Source organism: Mastigoproctus giganteus, chromosome 3 (genome assembly GCF_048544385.1).
Source record: "Mastigoproctus giganteus isolate SK-2022 chromosome 3, ASM4854438v1, whole genome shotgun sequence".
NCBI classification, from domain to species: Eukaryota; Metazoa; Arthropoda; class Arachnida; order Uropygi; family Thelyphonidae; genus Mastigoproctus; species Mastigoproctus giganteus.
Window position 1 is genome coordinate 15,254,326 of NC_143577.1, and position 14,078 is coordinate 15,268,403.

The 14,078-nt window shown below is 38.2% G+C and overlaps 1 protein-coding gene across 1 annotated transcript in view; it reads right to left on the reverse strand.

Annotated features, from left to right (window-relative positions):
* The window catches only part of hyx (cell division cycle 73 hyrax), a 157,580-nt gene that overhangs the window by 44,706 nt on the left and 98,796 nt on the right, over positions 1 to 14,078 (reverse strand). The window contains exon 8 of the mRNA XM_090370078.1: positions 13,085 to 13,186. Coding sequence (XP_090226204.1) covers positions 13,085 to 13,186 — 102 coding nt within the window. The remainder of the gene's footprint in view (positions 1 to 13,084; positions 13,187 to 14,078) is intronic.

Below are 14,078 nucleotides of genomic sequence, written 5' to 3' on the forward strand. Positions count from 1 at the left end.
TTACAGTAGACTGTCAAAATAAAAGCACCCCAAATAATGGAACATTTCAGCTAACGGCACATTGAGATCGGAAGTTTACATACAGTGCAGTTGCCTTGCAGTGCCAAAAAAAGAAAATGGCAAATCCATAACATTCACCAACCTCGTGCATGTGTTTCACTGTCTAACATTTGATGTTCCATTGTAACATTTTTTGTATATTAATGAATATTGTATATTTGTAAATAGTTTAATATTTTGTAAATATTTTAAATATTTGTATAGTTTGTAAATATTTCAGTTAAATATTTTAGTCCTGCTCTTTCGGAACAATATTCCTCATGCATTATGGAAACTGAAGCAAAAGGCCTTTGGCTAAAATCTATTATTTGGGTATCATTTGTCTCCGTGCAGTGAGTGTGGTCGAAAAACAGAGTGATTGTATGGTGGAGCTCTGTGATTGGGTGATTACTGTGAATGCATTTTGTTTCTGATTGTTTTGTGTTGTCAAGGAGGGGAGTGCTTAGCTTAGGTAGGGTGTTATCCCCCATCCCACTGTTATAAAATCTTCCCAATTTTAAAACAGCGGGAAATGAGGGAAAGAAATAAACACCCTAGGCATGTCAACCTAGGAGGAAAGAGGACGGCTAAACAGTGAGTGGCACTTGCCAATTACTGCCTTCTTCCTGACTTTTAGTCAAAGTATGGAGTGATACCCAAGATCTGAATTTTTACGAGGCCTTTTTTTAAGTGACCTATGTAAACGCAGGTAAATAATTACATAGTGCTATTTATTCAACCTTCAGAATGCCGCGCACTAAAAATGCACAAGTAGATAATTACATAGGTCATTTCCTGATTACATATCGATCAGTGTGTTTACACAGGTGTCTTTTACGTAGAAAAGATTAGACTTATTCCATCATACCTCTACATGTTACATAGAAAAGCGTGTGTGAAGGTTGGCAAGCAAAGAGAGAGCAGGGGCGGAGCTCCTAATAGTAACTTCTTTAACATAATTTAACATGTTCATCACTCTTAGCACATGGCCGATCCAACACACCAGGATGACAGTCAAAGGCTCCAACCTGACCCTCCACGAAATCTCGAGTGACTGAAGACATTATGTCAAATATATCATGGTATAAAAATAAAATAAAGACAGACGCCGATAAAATTATATAGTAAAATAAAACTTTGATAAAAAAAATGCGACAATGGAAAATAATTTATGACAATTTCCTCCCTTAAATGGACCAAGCTTTTCAACTGCTGTCTTATTCACAGGGCTGGAAAACTAATGTGATGTACATGTGTGCACTACGATATAAATAGGAGATAACTGTTACTGCGTGTGTGGAAACACTCATGAATCTGAAATGAGAAATGGACATCCGATGTTAATAGAGTTGCTAGTAGCCTCATTTCCAAGGTTTCCGCAATCAACAGCTTAGTGTAATTTTGTTGAATATTTAGGATCTTAACTTCATTAAACAGGAAAGTGTGATTCTCATTTATAGCATGAATATTTAGGAAGGAAAATTATGACACCGTGGTCCACGACACTCAGACTGACGCAGCATGCTGTTTTATTCTCATGTTCAAGACACACCTTGAACAAGAGAATAAACCTGTCGGCTTTCTATTATTTTAAATTCTGTGTCTCTGAAAGAAAACAGTAGCAAAGCTGACACAAAAATGGCACTCCATATTGAAAAACCGTTTTGTTCTTCCCTGTTCTCCTATGAAGACTTGGTATATAGTATTTCGCATGAAGATTGTGATTCCTCTTACATAGGATCAACAAGGTGTCTTGACCATGAGAATAAAACAGCATGCTGCGTCAGTCCAAGCATCACGGACCACAGCATCATCATTGTCCTTCCATGCTATAAATGAGAATCATACTTTCCTGTTTAATGAAGTCAAGATCTTAAATATTCAACACAATTACACTAAGCTGTTGATTGTGGAAACCTTGGAAATGAGGCTAAATAGCAACTCTATTAACATCCGACGTCCATTTCTCATTTCAGATTCATGAGCGTTTCCACACACACGCAGTAACAATTATTTCACGCAGGAAAAATACAGGACCATGCTGAGTAAATGCCGTGAGCTAGGCCACAATGTTAAAAGCCTTGTGGATTAACTCAAGACTTGAAAGACTATGCAAGGCTTTAGGGGAGAAATTTCTATCAGCATGGCCCACACTTGTAGGAAGAAGGAATTTGTTTTGTAGAGGCGGGATATGCTTAAACAAAGGTGGTGCAAACGTTTTTGCCAGTATTATTGAGGATACCTTAAAGGTTCAGGGAAACTGCTAGTTAGGGGGATGTGGGTAATACTGATATGCGTTTATCTGATAATATTGGTCAAAGTAACTCTTGCACATACCTCAAGAGTTCTTATCTGTTACCCCAACTGGACATATTATTTAGATGCTCTGGGGGCAAAAACGTTTCAAGTGAGTGGGTAGCTAATGCCAGAGAAGGAGCCTAGAAAACTTCAAGGGTTGTGTTAGGGTTGTTAAATATACAAGAACAGTAAGTCTTAATTGTTTATATACTAATGTTAGAAGTGTCGTCAATAAAATGAGTGAATTCGAACTGCAGGTTAAAACAAGTAACGCAGACATAATAGGGCTTACGGAGACGTGGTGCCACCTGGAAATTGGGGATGATGAGTTTCAGTACGGCTTGTATAATGTATTTAGGAAGGATAGGGTAGATAGAAGGGGTGGTGGGGTAATGCTTCTTATCTGAAGCAGCCTCAGTGCGACGATAGCTTTCCCGGATTCAGACATTTCAAATGCTAGTATAGAATCTGTATGGTGTGAGATAGTTGGAAACAAGGTATAATGCAAGTAGGAGTAATTTACAGACCAGTTGATTGTGAAGATTATGACGAAAGCCTCTACATGCAAATGGAATGGGCAAGTAAGCATCAATGTCTTATTATGGGTGATTTCAATTTGCCTCTAATTGATTGGAGTAAATGGGAAGGAAACTCAACATGGTGGAACAAAATTTTTGAATCAACTAGATGACTGTTATTTGTATCAACATGTCAGGGAAAGTACTAGAGAAAAGAATATCCTAGACCTCATCATCACCCATGAATCAGATGACACAAGCCAGGGCTGACAGTAGAGGAACCAGTAGCAGGAAGTGATCACTGAGTTCTACAGTGGATGATGAAGAGAGAGGTAGCAGTAGTAAAAGGCAAAGGAATGGGTTATAATTTCAGAAAAGGAAATTACGATGCCTTAAGGTGCTACATGGCCTCTATTAACTGGGTAGATATCGCACAGAGAACGAATACAATTGAACTGTGGTATGCTTTGAAAACAATAATCAGAGATGCCTTGAATGCATATTTACCATTAAAAAAATACTCCACGAGAAGAGTTCCAAGTTGGATGAATAGTGAAGTTGCACATTATTTGAGCAGAAAAAGGTGGCATGGAAAGGTTACAGAGCAATAAAAAGTACTGAAGCCTATAACAGCTACAAGATGATCTGTAATAGAACCACAGAAAAGGTTCGACAGGCAAAGGCAGTTTATGAGAAATCATTAGCAAACAGAGCAAAGGTTTTTAGGAGCATCAGCAACTAAGGCCATATTGCTCCGGGTATATGCGGTGGTCATTCCCTGACCTTTCCACATCCTCCGTATTTGGTGGTCACGGGCTCGAACCCCGGTCTAATCAAGAAGTGTGTGCTATGCACTGCTGCTCCTGCTCACCTGGCTACGGAGGCGCCTTGAGAGGGGGGGGGGGAGGATAAGGAATTCTTCACATATATAAATGCCAAGAAGAGCAGGACAAACCAGATCGGACCTTTATGTAAGGGAAAGGGGATAGTATTAAATACACCAGCTGCCATTGCAGATGAACTCAACAGTTATTTTCCATCGATATTTACAAATGAAAAACCTTTTGTGGCAATGGGAAATTGTGGGAGCGAAGTTGAAAAATATGTAATTAATAATTTTTAAATTTCACAAGATTATTTAATGAAAAAACTTTTGAGCCTACAGGCCAGTAAGGCTCCTGGAGTTGATGGAATATACCCTATAATCTTAAGGGAGACGGCTAATGAGTGCATTGAACCATTGAGGCTAATTATGCGAGCATCATTAGACTCTGGGGAGATTCCGTTGGATTGGAAAAGTGTCAATGTATCTCCTATACATAAGGGTCGCTCTAAGATCGAAGTGGGAAATTATTGACCTGTCAGTCTGATTTCAGGGGTAGGGAAAATCATGGAGGCAATGATCAAGGGTGGAATTCAGGATCATTTGGATAGAATTGAAATTCTCAAGGATACTCAGCATTTTGTAAAGGGAAAATCATGTTTAACAAATCTGGTTTGCTGTTTTGAAAGGGTCACTCACGAGCTGGATTTAGGGAATAATTTCGACATTGTTTATTTAGATTTCAGCAAAAGCTTTTGACTCAGTCCCACATGAGCAGTTGCTTTATAAGCTGGAACAGGTTGGAATCACTGGGAAAATCCTTAGATGGATAGCAAGATGGCTTAGCGCAGGAGGCAGAGGGTTGTGATAAATGGCTATTCCTCAGATTGGGTTGATGTAAGAAGTGGGGTTCCCCAAGGATCAGTATTAGGACCACTGTTGTTTTTAATTTTCATAAACGACATCGATGAAGGAATAGAAGGCGTGATGTCTAAATTTGCAGATGATGTTAAAATTGGTAGAGTAGTTAATGATCACTGTCAAGCTAAGCTTCTTCAGAGAGACCTAGATAGACTTCAGGAATGGTCAGAAAAATGGCAGCTATGATTTAATCCAACAAAGTGTAAGGTATTATATCTGGGAAACAGTAATCCCAAAATAACTTATTCACTTGGTGGAGTTCAACTAAATCCAGTACTGGAGGAAAGGGACATCGGTGTTAAGATACTGGCGGACATGAAATTCTCTGACCATTGTAAACAGGTTGCAAGGAAGGCCCATGGTGTCCTATCGATGATCTATCAAACTTTTGCAAGTAGAGATAGGGACGTTATTTGTTATTTTGGTTTTTAGGAGCATTAGCAACTAAGGCCATATTGCTCGGGATATGCGGTGGTCATTCCCTGACCTTTCCGCATTCTCCGTATTTGGTGGTGACGGGCTCGAACCCCGGTCTAATCAAGAAGCGTGTGCTACGCACTGCTGCTCCTTCCCACCTGGCTACCGAGGCGCCAGATAGGGACGTGATAATCCCATTATCATGTGGCTTTTGTTAGACCACACTTGGAATACTGCATTCAAGTATGGAGACCACACCTAAAGAAAGACATCGAGCTTCTTGAAAGGGTGCAAAGACGGGTAATTCTGGTGAGATCAGCAAAAGGTTGTCCTTATGAAGAAAGACTTCGAATATGTGGGTTGCAGAGTTTGAAAACTAAACATCTTAGAGAAGATTTGATTGAGGTGTTTAAGGCTCTGAGAGGCATCAATAAAATGAATGAGGACAAAATTTTCAAGATTATAAATGATGCAAGAACTAGGGGACATAAATTAAAGTTATGGGGGGAAATGTTTAGATTGGACTGCAGGAAGTATTATTTTAGCCAGCGAGTTATAAATTACTGGAATAAGTTGCCTACATGGGTGGTAGAGGCTGACAGTTTGGGGAAATTCAAAGGTCATCTGGATAGTACCTTCGGGTGAGGGAAGTGCATAGGATGATAGGTTTAATTTCCTTTTCTTTTTTACAGGCGCCTCCGTAGCCAGGTGGGAAGGAGCAGCAGTGCATAGCACACGATTCTTGATTAGACCGGGGTTCGAGCCCGTCACCACCAAATACGGAGGATGTGGAAAGGTCAGAGAATGACCACTGCATATTCCCGGAGCAATATGGCCTTAGTTGCTAATGCTCCTAAAAACCAAACAACAACCTTTTCTTTTATTATTTTTTTTTTTTTTTATCATTGTTTTTTTCGTTTTTTTTTTTTTTTGGATGGTGCAGCATAAGCCATAGGCTTTCTTGCACCATGCGGCCATTACTAATATTAATACTAATCTCCTATTATCATAGTGCACACATGTACATCGCATTAATTTTCCAGCCCTGTGAACAAAACAGCAATCAAAAAAAAAAAAAAAAAAGCAGTCAAATTAATGTTGAAAACTTTATTAATATAAAGTTTTCAACATTAATTTGCATATCTCCTGGGTTAATTCAAATGTATATTTCATTTGCTATATTTGCTTATTTAGCCTAGGGTGATGGACATAGCATAAGTTGCAATTTTGAGTTTAATTTGTTCGTTATTTGCTTTCTTTCAAATCATATACGGATATCTGTTAACATTAAAAGCAGTCAATGGCTGACTGAAATACTATCAGAGTTCCCAAGTGCTGATGCCACTTTGAAGAGTGGTTCTTCTGAGTTCACCATTTATTTAAATTCATTTACTTATGAAAGTGACAAACCCATTCTTTGGTAGATGTGAGGTTACATCTGTTTGGATGGAGTGTCATGTGTTTGCACTGCTTAGAGTGAAAAAAGCTTTGCCTTTGTCTTTTATTTTGATTAGGACATCATTGCCAAGTATAACTCTAATTATAGAATTAATTTGAGACATTAGTTTTGTTGTATATTTAGTGTTCCTTTTTCTACAATCTACATTGTTTTTCTTGGCATAAGTAGTAGTAGTAGTGGCATGTGATGCAAGAAAGCAAGTGTATGAGCTTATGCAGCATCAGTCAAAAAAAAAATCACACCATTCCCTCCAAATGCTTGTCCAGTTCCTCCTTAAATTTATTTAACCTATCAACTTCCACGACAGATGGAAGTTTGTTCCAGAAATTAACCACCCGCTGGCTAAAGGCAAATTTCCGCACATCTATTCTACATCTGTGTTTTCTTAATTTGAATTTATGCCCCCTTAGGTTCGTAATCTGAACAAGTGGAAGGATCCCATCAGAATTCAGCGTGCTCAATCCATTCAAGGCCTTATACACCTCAATCAGATCACCACGCAGGTGCCTAGTCTCCAGTCACTGCAATTTGCAGAACTTGCCTCTCTTGGTAAGAGGATCCCTTCATTCCCCTCACCAATCTTGTTGCCCTTCTCTGTACACACTCAAGCAAATCTACATCCTTCCTAAAATGAGGGCACCAGACCTGTACGCAGTACTCAAGGCGTGGCCTGACGACTGCCTTATACAGAGAGACAATCACCTCCTTTTCCCTTCTAGCAAAATTCCTATATATCATTGACAAAACCCCATGACCTGCCCTGGCAGCCTGTCTGCATTGCTCAGAAAACTTCATATCTGACTGCACAATTATAGCCAGGTCTTTTTCATTTTCTACCACCTTAAGTGTAGTACCACACAGTTGGTACGTTTCTCTCGGGTTACTTCTACCCATATGCAGTACTTTGCATTTGTCAAGGTTAAACTTCAGTTGCCACTTCTTAGCCCATCTGCCCAAATTATCTAGATCCTGTTGCAGTAGCACACTGCCATTACTGTCATTAACAACCCTGCCAACCTTTGTATCATCTGCAAACTTCGACACTAAGCCTGATATACCTTCATCAATATCATTGATAAATATACAAAACAACAGAGGACCCAACACCGAAGCCTGTGGGCCTCCACTAATAACATTAGTCCACGAAGGGCAGCACCCATTAATTACCACCCTCTGTCTTCCCCCACTCAACCATCCTTTTATCCATTGTAGCAACTTACCCTTAATACCATTCTGCTCCAATTTGTACAATAGTCTTCCATGCGCAACAGTGTCAAAAGCTTTGCTGAAATCCAAATATATGATATCAAAATTATTTTTTGCATCCAGTTTCTTTGTAACCACATCATAATATCCTATCGAATTTGTCAGACAAGACTTTCCTTTAACAAACCCATGCTGTGTCTGAATTATTGCTGCAGTCTTGTCTAGATGATCCTGCAATGCATCTTTAACCAGTGACTCCATTATTTTACCCGGAACAGAAGTTAAACTAACTGGTCTGTAATTACTCGTGTCACCCTTCAATCCCCCTTTGTGAATTGGGATACATTTGCACATCACCAGTCCGTGGGGACCTCCCCTAAGTCCAAGGATGCTCTCATAATTATGGCTAAGGGTTTGCTTAGTTGCTTTGCCGTCTTCTTTAATATAACTGGATAGATCCCATCCACCCCAGGTGCCTTTTTTATGTTTAACTTCAACAATTTCTCCTCCACTTTGCTCTCAATTATTACAAAATCATTAAGCACCCTGCTACAATTTGATAACCTTCTGCCATTTTCAAACTTTAATAACTCCTCATGTGTGAATGTAGATGCAAAATACTCATTCAGTTTGTTTGCTATCTGAGCAGGATCATCAACAGTCGAAGCATCGTTATCAAGCGGACCAATCAGATTCATCCCCTTCCTTTTAGAGTTTATATAAGTAAAGAAATCCTTGCTGTTTTTCTTAGCATCTTTTACCAAATATTTCTCGTAATCTGCCTTCGCCTGCCTAACCTCCTTTGTGACCTGATTACAGACTAGCTTATATCTGCCATAGGCTTCTGAGTCGCTTGATAATTTATATGCATCCCTTTTATATTGTCGCTTGATAATTTATATGCATACATTTTTCTTCTCTGTCACGAGTCTCATTAGTTCATTTGATAACCATTTAGGCCTAAACCTTGAACAATATTTCTTAATAGGTATGAAACTTTTAGTAGCATCCACGATTAATTCCTTGAATGCTTCCCACTTAGAATTTACTGTTGGTAACATCGTCAGTTGATTACACTGTACAGAATTTAAAAACTGTCTGAGACCACTGTACTCACATTTACGGAAGTAGTAAAAACCCTTTCCTTTAGCCCTGGTGGTAATTATATCTTTAAATCCCACATCGGTACACTGTGATCACTGCCACCTAGTGGTCCCTTTATTTGCAAATTCTTAATACACGAATGATCACTGCTGATAACGAGATCAAGAGTATTACCCTCTCTGGTTGCCTCTCAAACATACTGCTGCAGAAAACAATCATCCAATAAATCCACAAAATCTTACTAGTGTGTGAGTGACCAGCCCACAAGTCCCAGTCAATATCTGGGAAGTTAAAATCCCCCATTATAAGATATTCTGATTTACTAGCCCACTCTATTTCTCTGTACAATTGTTCATTGTACTCATTCGAGTCATTAGGCCTATAACACACTCCTACTCTTATTTTTGCTTTTGCAGTGCTTATGTCACACCAAAATGACTTGAACAGTATAACACCTCCTCCCTTCCTATCCTGTCTATCCTTTCTGTACACATTATACTCCCCAAATTCCAGTTCTGCATTCCTTATATCTGTGTGACACCACGTCTCTGCTATCCCAACAATATCCACCTTTGATGTCTTGACCAACACTTCAAATTCATCAAATTTATTTACTATACTTCTAGCATTGGTATACATATACCTATCCTTATTATTAGTTACTCTAACACATCCCATTTACCCACCTGTTTGAATTTAAAGTCTTTGAATTTAAATCCAAGTGTTTGAATTTAAAGTCTACACGGATAACAACAACCCCATGAATGAAACACTGCTTTAAAGGCAATTATTTACTGTTTTATCTGTTTTAAATGGCAAGAAAAAATGTAACATATGTTGCTGCTCTTCATATAATACTAAAAATGCAAATGACAAACATAATTTACCTTTTTACCTTCCCATATTGCTGGCTTTCAATGTGACAGTCAATAAATGCCAGGGACTTTGCACAGATAAGAATAAGCTGACCTCTGGGAAAAGTCAGCTTTATGCAGCTGTCTCATCAAATGGCAGCATCAAAACTCAGTACAATGCCAAAGATCTCAAGACCAATACAATTCACAATATTGTGTACAACAAAGTTTTCAGCAATGTATCCACACGACAAGAAATATGATAACATACAGTTTTATATTATCCACTGATATTTCAATTTTTATTTGCCTGACCCCTACAGAATAAATAATTCACTGTAAATCATTCAGTGAATTTCAAAATACATTCCTTATATTGACCGTTTTGTGGAACCAGAGTTTTTAGTGAACAATGTGGGGGTCCCGGCGAGACAGAGTGGGCAAATCCTCCTGCCTACTTCATAAACAAAGACAAGTTTCTGTTTATACTTGGTGTGACTACTGCAGAAAGATAAGTTTACATCTTCATTTCAACTGTTTTATTTCGGCTGATATACCAGTGTAAACATACTACTTTTAAACAAAGACATCACAAGAATATTATTTGGTCTTTTTTTTTTTTTTTATAAATAATTAACACTGCTAGACAGCTTACAAGTTCATTAGTATATTTAGAGACAAGGTGTGCATAAAACAGGTTTGTTCAAATGTGAGAATAATACCAGAGCTTATTTAAAGTAGCTGAATGTCTGCTAGCCACCACACACAAAAGGTCAAGGCGGTCTTCACTTTAATAAATTTATTTCTAAGGCCATACCCACCAAGTAGCCACATGATTAAGTACATCTACCTAAGAGTGAGTAGGTCCCTCCTTTACTACTTGCAGATGGACTCAACATGGTGCTGAAAGTCTATTACCAGGATGCTGCTCCAAGATGACTCAACTGCTCCCTACAGTTGTGGCAAATTGTGCCATATCTTATTCCAAAGAGAATGTGGAATGGTTTGTGGAATGATCCACCTCATTCCACAAATGCTCAATTAGCTTAAGATCTGGTGAGCAGGGAGACCACCATAATGATCTCATATTGTGGGGGAACGATCCCAAGTTGCCTCAGTACAGCACTTTAAATAAACAGCAGTACACTTCACTGGAGCAGTACTTTTTTATTTAAAGTGCAGAGTGCCATACCAAGGCAATTTGTGGTAAAGTGAAGATTTTTATAAATATGAGATTGATGGGCTTCGTTTTTTCAATTCTACATATAAACCAAGCTGTGCCTTACCTGCATAATAATTTTTATATTCTGTTTTACTACTCTAATACATCTCTCATAACTGCTTAAGCAACTTTATCTCTCTGTGGCCTGTCTGCCAGTGATTTGGGTACCAATTTCATTACCTCCTTCCATGAATGTGGTAATTTGAGGATGAACTAAATGAAGGTTATTTGATTTAGCATTAGCAAATGATGCAAGAAATGCATTGGGATGGGGGGATTAAAAAATGACACCGCCCATTTTACCTATTCGTTCCTTCCAATAGTTTTTCTAGTAATTCCTGGAACTTATTTAAACTATCAACTTTCACAACAACAAATGGAAGTTTATTATAGCAATCAATCACCTGTTGGCTAAAAATGCAAACTTTCGCACATCTATTCTGCAACTGTCCTATAACTATTGCATTGTTCATATAGTGTGTGTGTGCACTTCATAAAAAACTTTAATTGCTTTCTTAAATATAAAGAAAGAAATCCTTAAATATGTTACTATTAGCATATTAAATACACTGCTCAACCATTAATATCTGGACACCCCTGAATGGATGAGGAAACAGGTCCTATGCATGCAACATGTCACAGAATCTGCTAAAGATATGCACACTGGGCTTCGAACAGACAATTGGAAAAATGAGCATGCAAGATGACAGGTTCAACAGAATTAACAGATTTCCAACGTGGAATCATAGTAGGATGCCACATAAGCAATATTCTGTACAAGACATCGCAGTCATTCTGGAGATCCCTAGGTCAATGGTTAGGGACATCATATGCAAATGACGTAAACAAAAAACGATAGACAAAAAATGGTCTGGTAAACCCAGAAAACTAACAGAACAGGACAAGAGAATTCTGCCAAGGACTGTGTGCCAAAGCAGCTGTTCAGAAGCCATTGGTCATCTCAACAAATGCTGCTCCAATTAACATGGTGTAAGGAGCACGAATCCTGGACTGTAGAGAAGTGGAAAATTCCACAGTCCTAAGTCCTATGGACAGATGAGTCGAGGTTCGCACTCTACCAGTCTGATGGCCATCCCTAGGTGTGACAAATGCCGGCAGAACAGTTCCTTCCTGATTGTATCCTCTCAACAATGATGTTTGGTGGAGGCAGTGTCATGGTATGGGGCTGCTTTCCATGGTTTGAGCGGCGCCTCCGTAGCCAGGAGCAGCAGTGCGTAGCACACGCTTCTTGATTAGACTGGGGTTCGAGCCCGTGCCCACCAAATATGGAGGATGCGGAAAGGTCAGAGAATGACAACCGCATATCCCCGGAGCAATATGGCCTTAGTTGCTAATGCTCCTAAAAAAAAAAAACCAACCAATCACGGTTTGGCTTGTGCCGATTAGTTGTTATCGACAAAACCATGAATGCTGTGCAATAGCAGAACGTCACAATTATGCACTTTAACATTATGGCAATACTTTGGTGAAGGTCTGTATCAGCAAGACAATGCACCATGCCATACTGCTCTGGTCATAATAGAGTGGTTTGAGGACATGGATGTGGAAAAGTTGGATCAGCCAGCCCAGAGTCCTGATCTGAATCCTCTTTGAGAGCATCTTTGGGATGTATTGAATGGCCAGGTACATGCACGTCGAGATTGCCCAAAGAACAAGGCCAAATTGGTGGCTGTGTTAAAGACCGAGTGGAGGAAAATATCACCTTACATTTATAAAAAGCTGGTTGAGAGAATGCTGCGAAGATTGAAGGCCGTCGTAAAAGCAAAAGGTTTCAGCACAAAATATTAAATGACACAATAAAAGCTCTTTTTTTGTCTAAAGGCAGGTGTCCAGATAGTAATGGTAGAGCAGTGTATATTGCTGCAGTTAATTCTGGAATGCTTAAACTGCATTCCAGAAAACTGAAGAAACAAATTACAGATGTGCACAAAAAAACACAGAACATCTTACAATGGCAAACAGATATGCATCAATGTCTATGTTTAATAACCAACTGTAACACTACTGTAGCATTAACAAGTATTTATTAAAGTAATAAGATTAAAGTTTTATATATATATTACCTTTTTTTTAACTGTAAACTGATCACTATGGAAACAGACATTTGTTTACATACTATATAACACAAATTAAAATCCATATCAAATGAATTGAACTTTCTGAAAAGAATATTAAAAAGTATATTAAAGGAATAAAACTTACCCTTGGTGTCTGAGAGGGTTCTGGTACTGGCTGTTGCCTATTACCTCCCTCTTCTCTTACTTTAATACCCTGAAGGACTGGAAAAATACTTTTGAAGAAATTCTGGGGAAAAGAAAAAAAAAAAAAAAAAAAATCTCAATACTTTAAAGTTATACTGTTTCCTACAAGTGTTACAGCTATGAATATAAAACTAAATTTGTATACTGCTTGAGAAAATTTAACACACAAAACTTGGAACAGATGTGTAGTATGCAAGAATTGTTTTATCATACATAATGTGTTGCATAAAGGTCAAAACTAAGATAAGATACATCTGAAGATAGCAATCAATGATGCCAACTTAACATTTAAATACAATTTAAGCAGCAGCATTATAAAGTAGAGAGCTAGGCACCAGATATGCATATACAATATGAACCATCCATCATTCCTATCCATAAATGGAATAAAGAGACTCATGGAGAGAGACTATTAGTCAGGGTTTCGTTCTTTATTACACAATTTAATTTATAGCGTTTTTTTTTTTTTGAATGGGAATTTTTTCATTCAATATAATTTACATAAATTATCCCATTTGTTAACACAATTTGTTGCAGCGGATTTTTTTTTTTTTTTTTTAATTCTATCATACCAAACATTCCCACAAACATACATGACAAAATAAAATGTTCAGAAAAATATACACAATGGATACAATGGGCCAAATTACAAACTGACATAGGCAAAGAGGTACTTCCCTTATGTATCCATCCGACCTGAATAACAGATGGTGGATGGATGAATTATGATTGCTGAAAACAATGTTTGAACATTCCAATTAATTACAAAAATACAGATGCAAACTACACAATTAATCAACTGTAAATTATGACAGGATAGGAAGGGAGGAGGGGTTATGCTGTTAGTTAAGAAACACATAAAATCTAAGGAAGTGCATCCAGTTTACAAAACTGGACAGTGCAACGTTGAGTCTGTTTGGTGTGACATAAAGCAA